Raw genomic sequence first — 21241 nt, 5'->3', positions numbered from 1 at the left:
GGCTCAGTGTTTGCAGCTGGATATGTGGCAGCTCCGTCCTCAGCTGCCCCGGAGCTGCCACATCTACTGCAGGACCAGCCTAACCCTGCACCAGCAACCAAGCTACGGAGGTTGGGCTCTCAGAGCCCCTGATCCGCCTACTGTTTGCTTCTATCCCCACTCCGCTCAATGCCGTCTCTGAAGGCTTGACCGTCAATCCTGGGCAGCCCGAAGGACGTAACGATCCTGTTCTGCCCTTGCCCCTTATCTCTGCTCATGGGACGTCAGAAATTCTGCTTAGCTCAGGGGCACGATGCAGGTTTGCAGCAGGGCAGGAGCTTAACTTGTTCCCTTTTTGTTTGCTTTAGGCCCCAGATATGAGCAGTTCTGAAGACTTCCCCAGCTTTGGGGCTCAAGTGGCCCCCAAGACTCTTCCCTGGGGACCCAAACGATAATGACCTGGAAGCAGAAACATCTCCTCCAGCCCGCTGACCTGACACTAACCTGCCACAAATACTTCCTGTCTGAAATCTGACCCAGCGGCTGGAGCGCAAGTCAATTGCCCCAAGAGGTCTCCTAATGGTGTCTGGAGTGCTAGACCCCATCCTGCTCCCCTCAGCTATCACCGTGGCTAGGACCCACCCTCATCTCTTGATGGATATTCTTTCCTCCTTTGGAACAAGCCTTCCACTCAGATTCGAACACTAAATGTGCGTGTTTTCGTTAGAAACTCCATAATTGACTCCAAGTGGCTAAGATTTGCAGCTTCCCAAGCGCTAGCAGAGCAATCTGCTCTCTTGAGCATGTCTTACTAGGCATTCTCGCCTTCATTAGGAGACCTCCTTTACTGTGGCTAGGAATCTACTTCCTGTCTCATGACCTCAGGAAATAAATTTCCTTGACTTTCTAAAGCCAAAACGTTTGCCCTCTTTCCTTTGTGTTTATCCCAGGCCTTACCTTACCGTTGTAGAGTGCAATCAACTTTTTTTCCTTTGAACTGCCAAAAATTCATTTAATGCTGATAGCTGACTGTGGGAAGAGCTTAAAAAAATAATCTAAAAGATCAGAAAGTTGCTTTTTAAAGGAACAAAACCTTCAGTAGGCTGTAGAGGCAGCAGAGAAGGAAGGGACCAGAACAACGCAAGGCTGCCCTGGGCAGGGAAACACCTCTGAGTGCAGTGCGTAGCAAGCGTGCCCCTGCGCCACACCGAGCACAGCCCCAGCCTGCACGCTTGATGAGTCTTCCAACGTGTGATTAAGGACCCCACTCCTAGTTCCCTCGTTCGCTCTTCCCAACAGCCGCGTGGGTAGGCAGGTGAGCCAACACATGACAAAATTACTGGATGGGACAGATTTGGGTCAACCGAGGTTGCTGTGGTGACATGACTCAGGAGAAGCTGGTGGGAAGCACAGCCGTGAGAAGCTGTAGTCTGCTGCTAGTGCTACGGCATCTAGGCACGAGCGGTAGGGACACCTATTACTGTTGCCTTCTTTCTACCTCAAAAGTCAGTATGATGGTGGCCTCTTGATGGAGGTGGGTAAGCAGCTGCACCAGCTCTCACCCTGCCATCCAGAGCAGAACACCAGGGGAGCAGCGAGAGGAGTCTTGTGTCCCCTGAGGGGCTGCAGGAGCTCTTTCGGAAGGAAGATGAGAGCAGTTACGGTAACGCAGGCTGTGAAGCTGGGAGATCTGGGCTTAGTTAGCCCTGAGGTGTTAGGAGCAACCTTGCCGCAGCGTCCAGCTGCAGAGGTTGTGAGCCGGACATCTGCTCTGGTGTAAGCGGAGAACTGAAACCATGGGAGACCGACCGTGTGGCGTGTCGAGCCCTCCCTGAGGCCTCCATCGTATGGGCAGTAGAGGGTGATCCGTGCTCTGTACTGTGGGCTGCTTGCGCCTAGGCACTGCCATGCCTTGCTCCGAGGAGGCTGTGTCCAAGCTCCTCCAGCCAGTAAGAGGAAAACCATGTCTTTGTGGAGAGAGGCAGGAGGCTTGGGGGGGAGGGTCCTGCGTTGCCTCCTGCCTTCCCTGCCTCGCTCCTACAGAGGTTGTAGTCTGAGCCATTCCTCTATCCCAGCTGCTTCAGCTCTTGGACAAGCGGGAGTCCCTAGCCTCTCTTCTCTAGTGCTGCTTACAGGGCAAAGGCCCAAATTCTGGAAGGCCGGGCCCCGTATTTTTGCCTTTCCCAGCACCGCAACCCCCCCAGCCCCGTGTCAGACAGGCCTGAAATGCTAACGCTTCTCCTTCCCGCTCTAGCTTTTCTTGGAAGAGGCTGCTATGCAGAAGTAGAACCAAAACCTCACGGCGCTATCAGTAAGTTTAAGAAATGACTTCAACTGAGCAGGTCCCGTTGCAGGGCCCCAAGCTGCCCCTTGAAGGGCGGGGGGAGGGGGGGGGCCTTCCTCCAGCACGGGAGATGGCTAACGGGGTGGGTTAGACAGAACTAGGATAACACCCTCCCCTCCGAGTCTGTCAGAAAATGGTTATTACCCCTGTAGCTTAGGTCTGTCCTATGTCACCAAGCCTATCACAACCCCCCCCCCCCTTACACCCCCACCCCCAGTCCACTCACCAGTTGCACAGCTAGGCTTGAGTTACGTTTGGGGCACCACCGTCTGGGCTTGTGCCCCATAGCCCGACCCTCCACTCTAAAGAAGGTCATGAAGTGATTGTACCTAGTACTGTCCCCCACCACCCTCCTTCCGCAGCAGACTGTGGCATGTGTCCATTTCCTCTCTGACGTCTTCCATATTGTACGTTTCCATAGCAATGATCCCTTGGCCTTAACTTTGGAATTTGGAGACTATATGCAAACATGTAAAAAGGCTCATGAGTATGGATGACACTGGAATTTTATAAATTCTAAAATAAAACCTGAAACAGCTTGGAGTGTCACGGATATTTTTTCTGCCGGTGGGTTGAGATCCAAAGCAGCACTCTCGGGCTGGGTTTAGCCCAGGCTGAGGCATTCCAGCTTGCGCGCATGGGCTTGTGCTATGGCTGTACCCCTGCTGAGGCGGGACTAACACCAGAAACAGCTGGCTCAAGGGTGGCAGCGAGGGCAGGGCCCAGCAGTGGTGGAAACTGCACCATCCTCGCGGTGAGGTGGCTATCTGCAAGCACCTGGGTGGGGTGGTGCTGTCAGCGTAGGGGAGGAGAGGGAGGCGCTAGCAGGCCATCCCTCTTGCTCGCTGATCTGCTGCGTAGCACCAAGGCACGCGCCTGCTGCCCTAACCAGACCCTCTCGCCTGCCTCCTGCAGCTATCGCTGCTGCCCAGCGCCCACCGGGCAGGACTGCCGGGCTGCTGGGCTCCACCAGCAATCCTGCGCTCGGGGGCTTTTCCCGCTCAGCTGCCGTACGGGAGGGTCACCGCTCACCTCTAGGCTTCGCACAGTGTCTCCATAGCCCTCCACTTCCCAGCAGCAGCTCAGCCTTTCCTGATGTAGCTGCTAGAGCTGACGGAAGCAAACCCGCCATCTCCAAGTCTGAGTTACAGGTAAACAGCCAGGACAACAGGCAGGAGGAGCAATGGCCTCTCCAGAAAAACACACGGCCCTAAGCTCGCTCACCCCCAAAGGACGCAAGCTGAACTCCCAGTTGTACCGGCAAACCTAGCAGCAACTGCAGGCAAAAAAACCCTCGCTTGGCTAACTGAGCGCCATCAGTGAGCGTCACTAGCCCAGGAACTGCGTCCAGCCACCTTTAATTCACTTAGTTCGTTTATGTAGCAGTGGATTTAACTTACTGTAACACTGCGAACTTGGATAAATACCCAGAGCCAGCCCCCCCTCCCCCTTGCCACTTTTAACAGCAGCCTTCCCAAAACACCCACGTGGCGGAACAGGCCTTTTCCAAACAAGCAGGGAAGGCTCACGTGCAGCCTGTGGCTCCAGGCTGTCCCAAGGAGGAGCAGGGTGGAAAGTAGTCCGGTCTTGGCACAGGGCCAAGGGCCTCAGGCCATGCTGCATCTCTTTCTTACTTGCTTTGGTCCTGCTCGGTTTCCCAGTCCCTGGTTGCTGCTGAATCCGAGACGTTGGCCTTGCATCTTGTGTCTCGTCTTTCTAAAAGGACCTGGGTCAAAGAAAGAGGAAGTCGGTGTTCGCACGAGTCGAGTTTCTGCTCTGGCTCCTTCCGAGGCTGTCCTGTTACTTAGCCTGTATCTCTAAGCACGTTCAAAGCAAGAAGGCAGGGCAGGAGGAGGCATAGCCAGCTGCAGCTGGGCAGCCAGCTCGCACGGAGGCAGGGCTCCGAGCCAGGGGCAGCGCACGCGTTCGTTCACAGAGGCCAGCTCAGGCCGGGCTCGCTGTTGACAACGATGTGGGGCAGCGCACCTTGTTCTCAGCCAGGGCTTCCTTGGCCAGATACCGTTCACGCTTCACCTTGACCTCCACTGACTCGGGGATGTCAGGTACCAGCAACTCAATTATACGTGCGATAAAGAAAACCACGTGCTGGAATGGAGAGGAGCGGCAGAGGTTAGCAGAGCTGGCACGTCTGCACCCCGCCAGCACCAGCCCTGAGCCACCCTGCGGAAGCTGGCAGCCAGCAGCTTGCGTGCAATACCTCAAACACGATGATGAAGCCCAAGCGTATGGCTAGCAGGTGCCAGTAAGTCAAAGACAAGTTGCCATCCTGGTCTCTAAATGCCCTGTATCTGTGGGAACAACACAGTCGTTACTGCGTCTGTTTAGTTCCCGTCTAGCTTCATCATCATACATTACTGCAAGCACCATCTGATCACGGCCCCGAGAGAGCAGTGCCCGCACTCCTTCCCAGCCCCATGTGTCACAGCAGAGCAAGACCGGCCCTTTCCCAGCCTCAGCACAGGGCCGGCACAGTCCTGTGCGAAGGGGAGCAGGCAGCTCAGCCCCAGGGGACTTTCTGTTGCCTCCCCAGAGAGGCTGTGACATTTTCTCCCCTAATTAAACAAAGCGCCTCTCCTCACGACTGGGGAGCTTTTGCAATCATCATCGCTACCAAATGCTCAGGTGCATTACACCAAGGGTAGGAGGAGGTGATGGGGGGGATCATCCAGCTGGGACAGGAGAGATGGGCTTTATGCCACAGCCCTGCCCATCTGGGGAAGGTTCCCATCCAGCCACAGGTCAGGCCAAGCAAGCAGTCTGCCCACAGGTGCCTTTGGCATGTGCTGAGGTAGCCCTGGGATGACCGAGGGCCCCAAGCACCTTAGGAGAGCAGGTAGGCAACCTGGACCTGGCTAAAAGCTGCTGTGCTCAACTCGCTGCTTGCTGAGGAGGCGGCGTTGGCAGAGAAATGCAAATACAAACCTGAAGGAAAAAGGTGCCAGACAAGTGGGAAGGGGGCTCCTACCTGCACGTGGTATTGTTGTGCAGCACGAAGTCCCATGGCGCGTACGCCAAGGTGAAGTTCACATAGCCGCGCAGGCTGCTGTCATAGACGTACTCGTAGTATGTCCGGGGCAGGAAGTCAGAAGTGAAGGCGATGAGGAACGCCTGGGAGGGAGACATGCTTCATGCAGGTTCCTGCAGCCTGAGGGAAGCCAACCCCACTGGCAAAACCACCGCCATGCCTCTCCTTGTCCTCAGCTGGACAAACCAGACACAAACACTGCTTCATCTTCGATGGCAGCTCGCTGCCAATAGTGCCTTGTCCTGCACTTGCCCCTCAATTAAATCCAAGCAAGGCTGCACGCCCTGAATGGTGACAGCTTCCCATCGTTGGCGGCCAGAACTGCACCTTCTGCAAAGGCAGACCCACCCTTGGACGCTGGGCAGCTCCCCTTGTCACTGAGCTTCCAGCAGTGGCCACACGAGCTCTCCCTAATTCTCCTACTTGCGGCCGTTTGCAAGCCCTCAGCACCGCAGCCACCCTGCCCAGGCAGCGGCGCCCCCCAAGCCCGGTGCCGGCGTACGTTGCTAATGACGGCCAGGTGAGTGATGACCTCCAGGATGTAGAACCAGATGCCGATGCCCTGCGCCCGCTCGGCCACGGGCCGCCGGTAGTCACAGACAAACTTCTGGGCGTCCAGGCGGATCTCCACCCAGTTGTTGAGCAGGGCGAAGAGGGGCGCCAGGGGACAGGCCGCCACGAAGATGGTGATGAAGCCAAACTGCATGACTGGGCCATGAGGAAGAGGAGGAGGAGAGGGGAGGGACAGGCAGATGGTGCTGAGAGGTGGCAGCAGTGATTGCAGCTTCAAATCCCACTCCCTTTCCCACTGCTCCCACCTCACCAGCACCCAGAGCTGCCCAGAGGTTCCCCCCTCTCTCTTTGCAAGACCCTCCAGGGCTCCCCACCGCCCCTGCGCAGGCACAAAGCCGGGGCCCTGCCAGGGAAGGGTTAAACCCACCCAGCCGCAGCAGGAGACACTGCGAGAAGGGAGGCAAGGAAGGAGAGCCTCCTCCGGGCAGAGGAAGCCACGACATGGAACAGCCTGGGCCGGGCTCCAGGGTAAAGCCTAGCCCAAGTCAGAGGCTTCCTGTGGAATATTTTGCTTCTTAATCCAAGCCCAGCAGGGAGAAGGCAGACACAGCCCTCGCCAGGACGGGTCTCCAGCAAAGGCAGGCGACAGCCCCTCTCCTTTCCGCCCCTGCAGCGGGGAGCAGCCTGTCCCGCTGCCCCCTGCCACCTTGTGATTCCCTGCGCTCCTCAGGGAGAGGGGGGAAAGCTCCCACAGTGGGTCCCTTGTGTCAAGGCTGCCCTGGCACACCAGGGCTGCCAGTCCTCCAGGGAGTTTCTCCGTAGCCTTCCTGGGCCGGCATGAGGAGACACATGCCCTTCCCTGCTGCTCTTTCTTTCCCACTACTGCTTGCTCCCATCCCCTCACCATGTGCCAACATCCCAGTCCCAGACCGGCCCCAGCACCCTTCCCCACCCCGAGGCCAGGCTTAGGGTTCCTACCCATCTCCAGGTACTCATCAAACAGCCCCTCGAACACCAGCAGTTGGTAGTTCTTCTCCCAGGGTGCCTCCTTTGCCCGGACTGATTCCCTCTCCTTGTCCAGCTTCTTGCTGGAGTCAAGCCTGTGTTTGTGCCACCAACACTTCAGTTTCCTGGAGGAACGTGAGAGGGTCGGCTGTGGGGCTGCCCGCACGCCGGGGACTGAACTGCCAGGGAGAGCGTGCCCGTGCCCAGCAGCCATGCGCTGCTCGTGCTCAGGGCTCGCCCTGCGCTGAGATGGGGCGCGAGATGGACCCTGCTCCCCCACCATCGTGCCCCTGGCACGGCCCCAGGCACGGCAACGCTGGCTCCTGCCACCTGGCTCAGAGCCTGCGCTGCCTGTCCCGCTTCCCGCGGGGCTGCGTACTTACGGGATGACCACCTCCTGCATGTTGTTGATGATCTGCTTGCCCACCATGATGATGAGCAACTCCTGCGCGAGCTCGATGAGGCACCCACCCGGACTGCACTGCACGGGGAGAGCAAGGGGCCCCCTCAGCGAGCCCGATCCAGCAGGCAGAAGAGCCCAGCCTCGGGACTCCCCTCCATGCCCAGGCAGGCCCAGCAGAGGACCTTGAGCATGGGAAGGCACCCAGCAGGGAGCACCAGCTCCAGGTTGGGGCTGCAGTCCCGCAAGCTGCTCCTTTGGGCAGGCTGTGGCTCAGGGACACCCCATGAGCAGGGAGCTCATGAGGAGAGGTGCCTGCATCGCAGCAAGGACCCCCGTTCTGCGGGGACACCACCAACTCCCCCTTTCCCTGCATGATGCTCACCTCCTCATTGCGGACCCCCAGAAAGTTCACGTAGTTCCCGGGGTAGCCGACAAACCTGTGCAAGCCAGGACAGAGACATAAGCCCAAGACCCCCCCCCCCCTTCTCCTCATCTTGCTCCTATCTGCTGCAGATGCTTCCCATTCTCCATAGGACTCTGGAGTCCACGGACACATCCAAAGCAGTCCTGGGAGTTAACTGGGCTCAGGAGAAAAGCTCAGTCCTACCCCCACCTTTCTGCTGTGCTGCAGCCCCACTCATCCAAAGGGCCCTGGACACAACGAAGGGGACGCAGAAGGAAGGACATTTGGCTTTTCCTGGTGTGCTCAGACCCCTCTTCTCCCTCCCCAAGGGAGGGCAAAGGGCCTGGCAGTGTGTTTCCATGAAGGAAAAGGGTTCCTGGGTGCCCTGCTCCCCTCAAAAGCCCTCCAAGGGCTCCCGCTCTTTTGTGGGCACCCAGCAAGCCGAGGAGGACCGTCTGTCCCCGCTGTGGTGCTCCTTGCCCGAAGATGGCAGCAGCACTCCAGCTTGCCTTCAGCCCTACAAGGACATGTCCCCATCCCTGCAAAACCCAAGAGCCCAGAGTGCCCGAGAGGAGAGGACATAGGTGGGAGCAGGCTGTTCCCTGGCACATGAGGGAGGTGGGGAAGTCCTATTCTTCCTCAAAAGGCCTTACTTGCCCTTGAAGAAGGCGATGTAAATAGGAGAGGAGTAGAAGTTGACAAACTGGAAGACGAACACTTTGAAGACGAAGGCATCCTCGTACTTGGTCTGGGTGCGGTGCATCTCTGTAGGTGGGAAGCGCACAGAGCAGCTCGCAGACGCAGCTGGCCCACCCGGCCCTCCAGGGTGCCACGCGCCGACCCTGCAGCTCTTCCACATCACCGCTGAGGTTGCTCCGACCAGCTGAACTCTGACAAACCTCTCAGAGCCCAGCGGTACCCACTAAGTCCCAACATCTCGCTGCGGTAACACCAAAACCTGCTCCGCACATCCACAGCCCACTGCAGGAGTCCAGAAACACCCGGGGGCCATGACCCACACCGATAAAAATATATAATTATCTCTCCCTCCCCTCAACACAAAAAGGCTTTGTATCACATCAGAAACAGCTAAAATATTCTGTGCATTTTTACCCCCAAGCCCCAAAAGTCAGTTTGCTGTTTTTCATCCCCAAAACCAGAAAATCTTGAGCAGAAGTTAAAGCCTGAACCCATTTTTTTCAGCTGTCAAAGCACTTCAGAGGTCTTGCTTTCCCAGATCTCCTCCTCTCCTGTCTCCTTTCCCACTATCAGCCAGCCTTTACTCTGGGACCACATCTCAGCACTACAGTTGCTATTTCTGCTGTTTTGCCCTTAAAGACTGCTCCCTTGCACCACTGTCTGGCTTGCAGGACCCTCGCCAACCCTCAACAAGTGCTGTCTCACGAAGTCTGGGTGTGGCGGGGTCTCTCCCTGCCCACCCTGCCTTATATCCATCTTTCCTGAGCTCTTCCATCTCCCTCCCCTGTCCAAGCGACTGTCCCTTGGTCTTGCTACGGTCAGCCCTGATGAAGAGTGTCCTCCAAGCAGCTCCCACTTCAGGAGCCCAGGCCAGGCTGGTCACAGAGGCCCAACCTTCTTGCACCTCTCGCAAAGTGGTGCTGGACTCTCCTGATGGGAGCAGCAGCGGCTCACACTCTCTGAGGTCTCACTATTGCGCAAAGGGCAAAAGGGAAGTGGGTTTTAAGGATTCACATTCCTTTGCGCCTTCCCCGCTGTGCCAGCTTACCCCACTTGGTGAGGAAATGAGCCAGTGAAATGTAGATCTTGGAGAGGATGAGGATGAAGAACAGATTCACCACAGAGCCTGTGATGCTGGCAATACGAGATGCCTACAGGAAAAGCAACATGGAGAGCACAAAGGAGTGAGGCCGACAAACACAGCAAAAAAAGCAGATCCGCTCAATCCAGGAGCGGCTCCGGCCGTGTCTTACCGAAGCCACAAACCGGAAGTACCCTGAGCTGGAGAGCAGGATGGCAACAACCACCCGGTACAGGATAACGGAGACCACGAACATCACCACTATGGCAATCTGCAAACACAGCACACTGGGTGTGAGGGAGCACAGCTTGCATTGGGAACGAAAACCTCGCCGTTATCCCTAAGGCATTAACAGCTACAAGGGAGGTCCAGGGCATGCAGCTAAGCCAGGGCAGCACGAAGGTGCCCCCTGAGCTAGCGGGGAGACGCACTCATAACAGAACCAAGGTGCTCCAGGAAAGGCCAGGCTGGACTGGGGCACAGGGACACTCCTGTTTAGACCACTTGCATCCCCAGCTTAACCCACACCCTTTTTTCCCAAACTGATCCCATTCAACCATGTCCCACTGCCCTGGGACAAACATCTGTTCAGCCCTGCCAGCCACCTGAGCTGCTGTTCCAGTCTCCTGTGATCTTACCATCATTATAATGACCATCGACCCAGCCAAAATCCGATGACAGCGGCTGCGCTTGGGAAAATACGGCTCCTCTGCCCCAGTAATAGGGTTTATTTTTGTCATGGGAGCCATGGCAGTGAACTGGGGCCGTGGCCGCTCCTAGGAAGGAGGGGAAAAGGTGTTAAAGGCATCCAGTGGTTTTGGTCAATGTAGTTCTGGGATGCATTGCAGAGGGCCAGCCCCTACCTCAATGTCCTCAAAGTCAGAGCAGTCCCAGCGGTGTGCCAGGGAAGCGTTCATCCGCTTCCAGTACTCCAGGAACATCACCGCCCACAGGGACATGAAAATGCTGAAGAAGATGGTCCCACCATGGTCAAAGAGGCGGCCTGCCTACAGGGCAGAGCAGGGGCATGAGGGAGGGGAAGGGCGAGGGTGGCGGTAGCTGCTGTCCTACAGGTCTAATTTGGCCAAAGCACACTGCAGGGCAGTTGCTTTGTGGGCAGCACTTGAGGAGTCAGGAGGAGTTGGGATCCCTGTGACACAGGCGGCTCCGAGTGACCCTGAGGGAGGTTGACACACAGGGGTACACGCTCCACTGTTTTGCCCACGCAGCTAATATAGGACCGCACCTCATCTCCATGTGTGAGCACAAAAGAGAGGCACAGTGAGAGAGCATGGTCTCTCCTTGCACCAGGCAGCCTGAGTACCAGCGTGCTTGGTGTCTCCTACCAATGGGGAAAGATGGGAAGGGAACGTGAGTAGGGCCAGGTGGGGGAATCCACCAGGGAAGAAAGGTGGGAAGACAGGCAGTAGAGGAAGCATCAGGACAGCAGGGGCCGAGAAGGAGAAGGTGGTGGGAAAGGCAAGATGGGATGGTGGCAGGTGAATGTGTTGGGACATGCTCTAACGTCAGTTGGAGTGAGGAGGGCAAATCTCAGTGCTTCCAAGAGCAGAACTGCCTTGCAGGCACCCAGCACCCTCCCAGCCTTGGCCCTGCTGGAGACAGAGCATCCCCTGCAGTCAGGTACAGGCTAAAAAGGGAATGGAGAAATCCACTTCTGGTCCCAAGCTGCCCTACATGCCTCCATGGAACCAGGATCTCACCTTAAACGTTTTGCAGATGCTGGAGAGCTGCCAGTAGGGACAAGACTTGCAGAGGGGACACATCCTGTACTGCTCTTTGCTTTCACAGATCTCCTGTCTACGAGCAAAGGGAAGAGCAGCAAGCAGCCTGCCATGGCTCAGCCTTTCGCACAGCCTCCCAGCTCTGGGGACCCTGCTCCTCCTGGGTGGCAGCCGGGGATGGGTGCAGGGCTGCAACCCAGACCCCCAAGCAGCACAGGACACTAGGGCTCTGGAGCTTAGCCCCAAACTGAGCAGCAATGCCAGCCAATGTTTCTCCCCAACATGGGAACTTTCCTCTCTTTCGTTAAAGTCTGGCCCTGATGAGTCAGGTCTTGGGGTGCCAAGGGTTAGCCTGGACCCAGCAGGTGATCGGACCCCAGCTGGGCACATTGGGCTGATGAAACCTACCCATACTGTCTCTCCAGTGTATTCTGAGGAGGCCAAAGCACACACCGTTGGGCTGGGCCACTTTGTCCATCTCTCCCCCTCCCCCTACTCAATCGTTCGCCGGGACTTTTGCACCGAGAGCTGCAGAGCTGCTCTGGCAGCCAGCAAGCATGACTGCCACTGGGTGTACACGCTTCTCTGGCCCAAATGGCCCACTTTTCCCCCACTCCAGGAGCTAAGAACATGCCTGCCCTGGTTGGTCTGGCTGGAGAAGGCCAGGGGAAGGGGCAAGCAGGGAGATCAGGGGGCACTTACGAAGGTATGTCATCAAACATCAAGGAAATGCCTGCTATGAACACCATGGTCCCCACAACCGCTGCAGGCAGGAGCCATCCCGTGTAGAAACCTGGAGGGAGAGGAGGAAGACAGAGAGTGCAAGTCCTGTGGGCCTCCGCAGAGGCATCCTTTGGCTCTGAGCTAAGAGTAGCTACAATTATAGATGGAACATTTTTCCTTGTCAGGCTACTGCTACAGGGGAAGGAAGCCACCTGCAAGCTTGTCTCCATGGCCTGCTCTCAGGCCACTATTGCCCAGTACAGCTCCAGAGAAGCAGCTCTGACAGCCCCTCGCTGCCCTTCAGAGTGCAAAGTGCAGCCTGCTCACCAACAGCCCTTGCCATGGCCCAACGAAAAGTCATGCTTGAATCCGAACCTGGATGCATTCAGGCACTGGGGCATATCACTGGGGAGCGCAGGTACAGCTGAGGACATCAGAAAACTAAGTCTTGTGCTGGAGCCATGCAACTGTGCAAGGCTTGAGGACGACTGCTGCCCATGCACCCCGCATACCCACCAGCCTAAAACCTCACAGGGCTTGGAGGACCTGAAGGTGACCCTGGAGCTGGCAAAGTATCTGTCAGGCTCTGGCTAGTCTCTACGATGTGAGCTGCTGTGTGAAGCCTGGGCTGGCACGGCCAGCTCACTGGTTCCGTAAGTTGCAGCTAAGGCCATAAACAGGGAGGACAGCATCACACAGGAGACCTCAGCAGGCCTTGGGGGGGACCTGTTCTCAGCAGTGAAAGGCCTGGGCCCGCCTGAGCTCTGACGGCTGCTCTGGAGCATACAGGACTCACCCAGCCAGGCGAAGTAGAAAGCGACCTTCTCCCCAAAGTACTTGCGGATGTGATCCAGCGGCTGGTACTTGTACCATTTCCTCCAGTTGGCCCAGTACTGGAAGAGGATTTGGCGCTGGTTGAGGCTGCTGGGAGCTGGTTCCTCTGGTGGGACTTTGAAAGGACCCTGCAGGGAGACTCATGGCATGAGCAAGGCGAAGCAGAGGCGGGACTGGTTCAGGGTGTTGGATCCCATCACAGAGGGTGGCTAGCCCGAGAAGAGGCCTCCGCTTTTCCCCTCTCTGCAACTGGCCCTGAACAGGACACAAGTGTGCCCAGATGCCCTGCACAGCCCCGTCCTGCCTTCCCCCGGGCTGATCTCACCAGCGCTGCAGCAGAACCAGGGAGCTGGCTCGCGGCTTACATCATGCAGCGGGAACGCAGCGGTGAAGACATTCTCGCTCAGCAGCCAGTCCACCCCAGCCTCTCTCTCCTTGGAGCAGCCGTACTGTGTCGTCGCCAGAATCTCATAGAGCTGGTCAGGGTGAAGCGAGAGAAGATGAGCAGGGCTGCAGCCAAATTCACACAGCCAGCCCTGCGACGGGGAGAGGGCTCTGCACCACCCGCTGCAGGAGAGCTGCTTTCTGGCTGCTGCCTCCAAGCCTGGCTCTCAGAAACATTGTCACGTTCTTCCCCCGAACACCAAACAGCAGAGAGGGCTTCTACTTATGCCTTTTTCCCCTCTGTAGTTCTTCACATACAGCAACCCAGGTCTGGCCAACAGGCATTTGCCTTTGACACCCACCCTTGACCAGTGACAATATTTATGCTCACAGCACTTCTCCCTCAGACCCTTCAGACCATCTGAGACCAGGGAAGAGAGGCAGTCACAGCTCTGGCACACGATATACTCACAATTTGCTGCCGCTGGGTGGTGGAGAAGAAGGTATCCTGTTTGTCACTCCCTAGGAACCTGAAACCACACAGAGGAGAAGCTCGGGGCGGACTTGCTGGGTGAGGCCCACAGGCACAGCACAGACGCAACGAGCCGCCCTGCTCCCTCATTCCTTCCCATGACCACAACACCACCCAGGCAGGGCAGGGCAGGGCAGGGCAGAAGGCAAGGTATGGTCCTGGCAGGCACGACTCCTCCGTCAGCTAGTGCCACTGCTCAGCAGCGCTGTTCAGACACACATGCTGGCTTTGCACCCCTCGCCCCGTCAGTGATTGTGTGCTCCCCTCTGACCAGGGATCCTCTCCTTGGCAGGGTCCTACCACATCTGCAGGCAGCGCCAGCAAGCAGCTGCTGCCATGGAGCTGCTGCCGCACAGCCAAACGGACAGGCCCTCTGCTGCGACGGCGCAGGCATGCGGGGAAGGGCGGTAAAGCAGCCCCAGGGGTTACAAGCTTTTCCAAGAGTGAGCAAGCTCCGGGGAAGAGGCTGGTGGGGATGAGGAGCTATTGCTCCAGGCCTCGTTGTTCATGTACGGGAGGAAGGAATCTGATTCCAACCTGAGAAAGAGCAAGCGGTGGCAGGAACAGCCAACACCTGCTCTCCTGGGGCTCTTACCATTGCAGCTTGTTCACCTTGAACTGGCAGGTGTAGTAGTCCAGCGGCAGGTTGGGAACCTCTTCAACCATCATGTTGCGGATCCCTAGCCTCCCCAGGACTCTGTCTGACCAGTTGGAGGCCTGGTTTGGCAGGGCCTGAGCATGAGGGACAAAGAAATCTCAGGAGGAAGAGGGAGCAGTAACAAGACAGCAGCAAACCACCCTCCAAATATGGGACAGAAAGGGTGAATAACAACACACCGGGAGGCTGTGAGGAACATCGAAGCCTACACTTCGGGGACAAGGGACAGAAACAAGGGAGGCGACAGCGTGCTGGACAAGAAGTTCAGAAGGGGTTTGAGGTGGGATCCAATAGAGTTGCACAGGACAAGTCTTGCAAAAGGGACTGGGCAGTGCTGGGCCCACTAGAAAGCGAGGAGGATGCAAACCCCTCACGGAGGCTCACTGCAGCGAGCTGCCCTGCCCGTAGCCCAGAGGACTGGGGTAGCCAGGAGTGCTGGGGGCACCGTGCACCTCCAAGGAGCGCTGGGCCTCAGACACCGCAGCCCCACGGCGGCTCAGCACCTCACCTGCAGCGGTAAACGGAGTTGGAGTTCCTCAGCGTAGTAGCAGAGCACGCTCCAGGGTGCACTCAGCAGCAGGTAATGCACCACCTTCTTCTCCACGCGGCTAGTGTGCTGTGAGGGGCAACCACAGCAGAGAGGAGGCTGCGGTGGCACTGGCACAGCTCCCCGTGGGATTCACCTGAGGCAGCTCTGCTGCTCTGGATCAGCCCAGCGGCCCTGTGCCTGTCCCGGCAGAACTGACCCTCCCAGCACCCGCGGAGAACAGCACAAGCCTGTGCCACATCCCGCACGGCCTTCAGCACCCTTGCTCTCCTGCTCTGCTCCCGGCTAGGCCTGGGCTCCCAGCAGAGGCCTCCTGGAAACACGGACACAGAGCTGGCACCCCTTCTCCTGACTTCCAGAGCAAGGCTGTGGTTAACACACAGGAGAGAAACTGAGGTCAAATCCCCAGGTACCTTTTCCATATGGATCCCAGCATCAAGAAGCTTGTCCAGGAACTTCTTCCGCCAGGTCTTGTGGATAATGGCAGATCTCTCCCGTAAACCCTTGTTCTCGCTGCTGTCCTTCTGCTTAATGAGTTCCCGGGGAACTGTTTCCCACACAAGGACAAAGTCTGCAGCAAGAAAATGGAGCTTATGCCCACACCATGGCTGGGCAGGGTGGCAGGCAGGATTTCCAGATCCATCCCCATCCTTCTTGTCCATCTCCTGCACCACTAGCACAGGATTCAGTGCAATCACTGGGCCGGGCATTTGTTTTGTGGGTAAAACAAGGAGCAGAGGGTAAAATGTGCTTGGTCTGGAAAGGGCTGCCAGCCACCTTTCTTGGATGTTTCTAGTGTGGGAAGCAGGAAGGTATAAGACCCTACTGCTATGAGTTCAGGACCATGACTATCTGGCAGAGGAGAAAGGCTTGAGTTCCTGAGAAGGACAATGCCTGCTGGAGGTTTGCAGGAGGTCTTATGCACTCTATGGACCAACTGCAGTCAACAGCACTTGTTAATGCCAGCTCCAACCACGGAGATTGGAGGCCCTTTCCCACCCCTCTCAACCTAGCAGGCCCCACGCAGCCACAACCTCCCTGTCAAGACGAAAAGAAATAGTCCCTCAAAGATCAGCCTTTCTCCCTCACCTATCCTGGTGCGACCATCGCTGAAGACATTGTCAGTGCTCTGCTTGTCCAGGGATGAGTCGCTGAGCTAAAAATAAGACACACAGGACAAGAAGAGTACAGATCTCCCCAAAGAGCTAGTCTGGCTAGAGTGCTTCTCCTGTCCTGTGCCTCCTTCAACCCCTCTCACTACAGGGCACAGCTTGGCAAGCCAGCAGTTCACCCTGCAGAAGGGCTGGCTGCTGGCAAGGCTGGAGACCTCCTCCTACAAACCCATGGACACAGAAGGTTCCCGGAGAGCAAAGGCTTTAAGCTGTGCTGGATTTGGGACAGGGCGAGGGGTGAGTTTCCCATGCAGAAAATCCTATTTTGATGCTACTTCGAGGTTCAATCTTGTAATATTGAAAATTGCTGTCAGTAAAGGGCATAATTTGATTTGGGGCAGGTAGGTGGAAAAGTAACTTGGGGTCAAAATAGAGAGTTACGTAAACACAAGGCCTGACTTTCAAGCCAGAAATTCCTCAGGAACTGGGATTCCTCGGTGCCTCCAGCATTTGGACCATGTGGAATGGTACCTCACATGTCCCAGTCACGCAGGTTCTTGTATTCACTTTGGAGGCAGTAGCTGAGTTTTGTGCATTATTTGGGCCCGCGTGCTCTGCTGGCATCTCTCCAGACCCAGCAGCCAGGCAACCCAGAGGTACAGAGCAAACAACAAGGGCAGGGGATTGTCCCAGCATAAGAAGGCAACCACACCCTTTTGACAGCTGCCCTGGTGTCTCTCCTACCTGCAGGAATGGCTCAGGGTTCCCAGGTCCTCACTTGAAAGGCATGCTGCAGCCACACAGTAGGAACGGCAGCGTGCAGTGGGGACCCTCAGTGTGGCGGGGCAGCTCCAGCCCTTGGATGCCAGAGCTGCTGGGGTCCCACATCCTCCCAGGGCCTTCACAGGAGCCACCCTGTGACCATTCCCCCAGTGCCAGCTGCAGTGAAGGGACTCTGGCTGGGCTGCCACAGGAGACACAGCCACCTACCTTGGAGATTTCAACAGACTCCTTGTTCAGACTGCCATAGTAGGCTTCTCTGCTACTCTGATCCTGTTCTACCAGGCTGCTGTGGAGATCATCCATGGTCTTCCTCCGCTGCATGGCGAACCTTTACGCCAGTAGTCCCTCCTGCTGCTGAGAGGCAAATCAACACAATGAGAGAGTGTCAGCATGACATAGATGAGCCATAGCTCCCCCCCTTTAAAAAGGACCAAGCAGCCTTACAATATCAGAGGCCTGATGCTGGAGATGCAGTAAGTCTTGCTCCTTTCTCCACCAGCCCCACAGCCAGAAACTCCTGCCCATGTGTTGTGAGACCCTGGAAATGCAGGATCCCACTTTGCTTACCATTAAGAAAGTTTCCAGGTGGAAAACAGAAAGGAATCAATGGTCTGCAGTCTCATCTAGGCCAAACGCAATGTCCTTTCTTCACATCGCTACCTAGACCACGTCCAAGTGCCTGTGTCTCCACCGCAGTCAAGGCAAAGTAGGGCTCAGCCAGCAAAGACCTGGTAAGGAAAATGCCAGTTCTCTTGCATTTTTTCCTCACTGGTCAGCATTGCAACTAAATGGAAGGAGTTTTCATAACTCTGCCCACACAACTACCCAGCTCAAAGGCATGTCCATCAGCAAGCACGACCCAGCGATGCAAAAGCCAGGGATCCCCTCTCTACCACAGCCTGTTCCCTGGACAGAGGCCCAAAACATGGTCCAGTCATTGCCCAAGCACTTCAAATCCTTCACACGTGGCAGACACAGGAATACAATAACCTCATGCAATGCCTTTCACCGTCTCAGACATATGGGATTTAAATAACAAGAAAAAAAGATGCCTTCTGCAGAGGTGGACAGACCAGAAGGATGCCACTGTAGTCACAGTACACCCAGGGAAGGGGAAGATCAGTCTTGTTAGCTTACTTCAGCTGGCAGCAACAGTAAATCACAGGGGTGTTGACTGAACTAACATTAATGAAAACCAGGCAGAGATAACATGGTACATGCACTAAATGGAAAGAATTATTCTCTTCTAGTGTATACTCCACCTAAAAATGGAGCCTGGGGACCTCGGTATGGTCTTTGTTAATGTATTTTACTATTGTGAGGACAGTTGTTGATCCCTGGCGAGATCTGCTGGGTCAGTTTTGTTCTCTTCTATTCAGATGTCTGTGTTTTAGTTAACTTGGTAGTTACACTCCAAAGAGCTGGGGAGAATCTGCAAACAGTACTGCCAGCAGCAAGAACTGGATGCCAGCCAAAGAAATCGGCTCTATCAGTAATACAGTGGATTAAACATGCCCCCATTCTTTCCGGCTTTATCAGAAAACAGGCAAGGAGGCTGGAAAAGATTCAGTTAAGGAGAAAAAGAGACTTACCCTGGGAAATCCTGTTTCCCTTATTTTAACTAAGTTTCAGATTCTGTGTTTGAACAAAACGCCCAGTTCTTTACCACTGTCACATGACATGCCAACCACGGCATTTAATACTTTGGCTCAGAGTTCATTGCTAAAGAGTTAGGAAATTGAACTTGCCTTTGTTACGAGGTCAGATTGCTTATCAGAAAAGACATGGCTCTTTACCGGTACTTTTAAAACAGGCAATATAAAAGAAGATACACTGGACAGTCCCACTTTCCCAAATAAAATAACTTCATGCACACTCTAAGTCAGCAGAAGCTGATGTGCATCTGAAAGCTGCAGTCGCACCCTCCCTTTACCTCCAGCTGCTGCTTTCTTCTTCTAGCACAAGTGTTTGCGTGGCTGCATCAAAAACAACCTACACTATTAGTTACGGCTAATATGTACCTGCTACAGTCCTGACTCTTGCTTATTCTAGAGTCACTGATAGTTCACTTTACACCACAGTGGTGTTCAAAAGCGTATGTATATATATATACATATATATATATATATATATATATATATATACTTTGACTTTTTTTTCCTCAATATGTATTTAATCATGGCAATGTTACTGGTTTGGATTTGGATTTGGTTCGTTTCAGATTATAACAAAACCCCTTCATCTAGCAGAGTTGCACATAGTTTGTACTAGAAGTGCCCTAGTAAGCAGCACAGTTGTAGGAGCCCTTGGCATCTCAGTGCACCAAGAATCCTGGTCCAAGAGCAACATGGTCAAAACACACCTTTGCAAAAGCCATTGGCAACCCGTACCAACATAGCTTTTCTGACACAAGAGCTTCTTTTTCTGGCTGTCAGCACAGCATGAGGAAGAAACCTGCTAAGCTCATCTGAAAGCATCAAAACACCACACAGTTCCTCAAAAGCAAAGGCAGCATGGAAACAAGATGTGCCTCTTACTCCTACACTGAGGACTAGTTAGTATGGAGACAAAATGTGCTCCTTTCCTGCCCTAGACCATAAAGAGCCATAAAGCTGCCATGAAGAGCCTGAGTTTCTGAACATTAGCACTCAGCACCTATCAGGCCCATTCCAAATGTCTCCAGCTGGGCACATCAAAAATCCCAAGTCACTTCTGAGGACTTGGCCCTGTGACCACGCTGTGAAAATCCATCATGCAACCGATGAATTGCAGGATACGACCAACGAGAGGACCTTACTACAAAATGAACACACTTCTGGACCACAGCTAACACAAAGTTAATCATGACAAGGGTACACACTGTTTTGCGCACCAAGGCACAAAACGGTGAAGGCCACTGGGTAAAGCATCAGATGAAAAAAACAGCACAACTGTTTCAAATGCAAGGGACCATTTGTTCCAGGTGCTATGGTCTCGGGTGAGGGCATGAAGTTCTCTCCTGCTTTAAGGCCCTTTTCACTCCAGATAAGAGAGTGTCAAGGATAAACTACAATAATGCCAAGAGCCGTAACATTTTCCTGTGTTCCCCTGCAGCAGGTCCACAGTATTTCTCAGGCTGAGAAGAGCTAAGCTTTGGCTGGGGCACCCATATTAACAAAAACAGGGAGCACTAGAAATCCTGGAGAATAGCAGGTCTGCAGTTCGCAAAATATCCTATAACTTAAAACCAAGGTGTATTACCTGAGATCGAAGCTGACTTCAGCTATGTCGTGTCTTCTGCTGCTGCCAGCACTCAGGGAGATTTATGGGCTGCGCCCTTAAGAAAAAGCAACGCAGACAGTAAAGGTTGCCTGCCAGTGCAGCCTATAACAGGCTATAACAGGGAAAGAGTGGGAGAGTCCGGGGAATAATTTCTCTCCTTATTCCTGTTGTGCTCTGGACTGGTAGCGGCACACGAGACGAGCGGTGGGGCAGTCACCATGCAAAGCCTCACTACCAGCCCCAGCCTTTTCCCCACATAAGCTCTGTCCTCCGACCAGAGAGCTTCCTTGTTGTGAAAAACATTTCAAAAGGGCAGTGGAAAAAAACCTAGTGAAGCCCTTGGAGCCTCAACAAGCTCCAGCCACACACACAAACTGGAAAAATGCAAATGTGCTCAGAAATTAGGGCAGAGCCTTGCAAAGCCAGGCAGAGGGTGCAGGTGCCAACTTCCACTTCCCTTTCAAGTATCCAAATCCCCTAGGCACCTTTGGATAATCCAGGCTAAATTTCCACACCTTGAGCCAAATTCTTTGGCATCTGAATGTCCTGAAAAGTCCGGAGTTGATACACCCTCTAAGAAGCCTCCAGCACACCCAGAAGCCAATTTGACATCTGGAGCACATGGGCACACATCTTTGCAAAACAAGTGACTCCAGAAATAACTTTCTGGAGTGTCTTGCATCAGAGCCCCTTCCCAAGCAGTAACTGTGCCTTGTTGCAAGAAGACCGTGATAAAAACTCCACGCAATCCCCATGACAGTCCATGAAACAGGCACTTATTGGCCCTGCTTTGGAGCTGGTGAGAAACAGAGTGATGAGGAAGTAGCTGCAAGGTGAACCACTGAAAAGCTGGATTAACACTCAGGAGCTTACAGCACCCGGTGCGACAGACACTCCTGCGACCCACTCCATCACATCCGGTAACCTTGCTCAACCAGAGCGAGATCCCTGCCCCAGCGCCCTGCTGAGAGGCAGGCAGCAGGATCAGAAACCACGGCTATTCTACCATACCTGATGTCAGGGGTCCCTGCACCCGCACTGCGCAGCTGCCCTGTGGTCGGACTCCAGAGGTTCCTCCCAGGACACGGGAATCAAGTGCTGGCAAGGTGGAATGCAAAGGGGTCCTTCCGCACTACTGCCCTGGGTTCGGCTCTTTGCCTCCTGCTTCCCCTTGAGTTTCTAGAGATAGGGA

At 55.0% G+C, this 21241-nt stretch overlaps 2 protein-coding genes across 5 annotated transcripts in view; one reads left to right on the top strand and one right to left on the bottom strand.

Moving 5' to 3' along the window:
- The window catches only part of HDLBP (high density lipoprotein binding protein), a 41735-nt gene extending 38874 nt beyond the window's left edge, over positions 1-2861 (top strand). For all 3 annotated transcript variants that reach the window (XM_067302085.1, XM_067302083.1, XM_067302084.1), the window contains exon 28: positions 348-2861. In XM_067302085.1, the coding sequence (XP_067158186.1) occupies positions 348-434 (87 nt within the window). In that variant the 3' untranslated portion in view covers positions 435-2861. The remainder of the gene's footprint in view (positions 1-347) is intronic.
- ANO7 (anoctamin 7) lies at positions 2706-21241 on the bottom strand. 2 transcript variants are annotated; one of them, XM_013939682.2, is made up of 25 exons: positions 21061-21239; positions 17356-17516; positions 16996-17142; positions 15983-16049; positions 15307-15464; positions 14855-14962; positions 14284-14420; positions 13629-13686; positions 13138-13248; positions 12735-12900; positions 11918-12008; positions 11195-11291; positions 10337-10480; positions 10112-10249; positions 9646-9744; positions 9441-9543; positions 8347-8458; positions 7673-7727; positions 7271-7368; positions 6861-7012; positions 5872-6077; positions 5310-5452; positions 4542-4632; positions 4310-4429; positions 2706-4049 (listed from the first exon to the last, which is right to left on the bottom strand). In XM_013939682.2, the coding sequence occupies exons 3-25, from the start codon at positions 17107-17109 to the stop codon at positions 3954-3956; spliced, it is 2664 nt and encodes an 887-aa protein (XP_013795136.2). In that variant the 5' UTR covers positions 17110-17142; positions 17356-17516; positions 21061-21239; the 3' UTR covers positions 2706-3953. The 2 variants fall into 2 exon arrangements, with proteins under 2 accessions (XP_013795136.2, XP_067158189.1); XM_067302088.1 differs by lacking the exon at positions 9646-9744 and having other exon boundaries at positions 21061-21241.

This window comes from Apteryx mantelli, chromosome 9, assembly GCF_036417845.1.
Source record: "Apteryx mantelli isolate bAptMan1 chromosome 9, bAptMan1.hap1, whole genome shotgun sequence".
NCBI lineage: Eukaryota > Metazoa > Chordata > Aves > Apterygiformes > Apterygidae > Apteryx > Apteryx mantelli.
This window is presented reverse-complemented; position numbering and strand designations above follow the sequence as displayed.

Coding starts and splice junctions, on each gene's coding strand:
- ANO7 (XM_013939682.2), bottom strand. CDS start 17,109: ATGCAGCGGAGGAAGACCATGGATGATCTCCACAGCAGCCTGGTAGAA. Junction 15,465..15,982: donor CGATGGTCGCACCAGGATAG/GTGAGGGAGAAA, acceptor TTCTTGCTGCAG/ACTTTGTCCTTGTGTGGGAA. Junction 4,050..4,309: donor AAGCCCTGGCTGAGAACAAG/GTGCGCTGCCCC, acceptor TCTTTGACCCAG/GTCCTTTTAGAAAGACGAGA.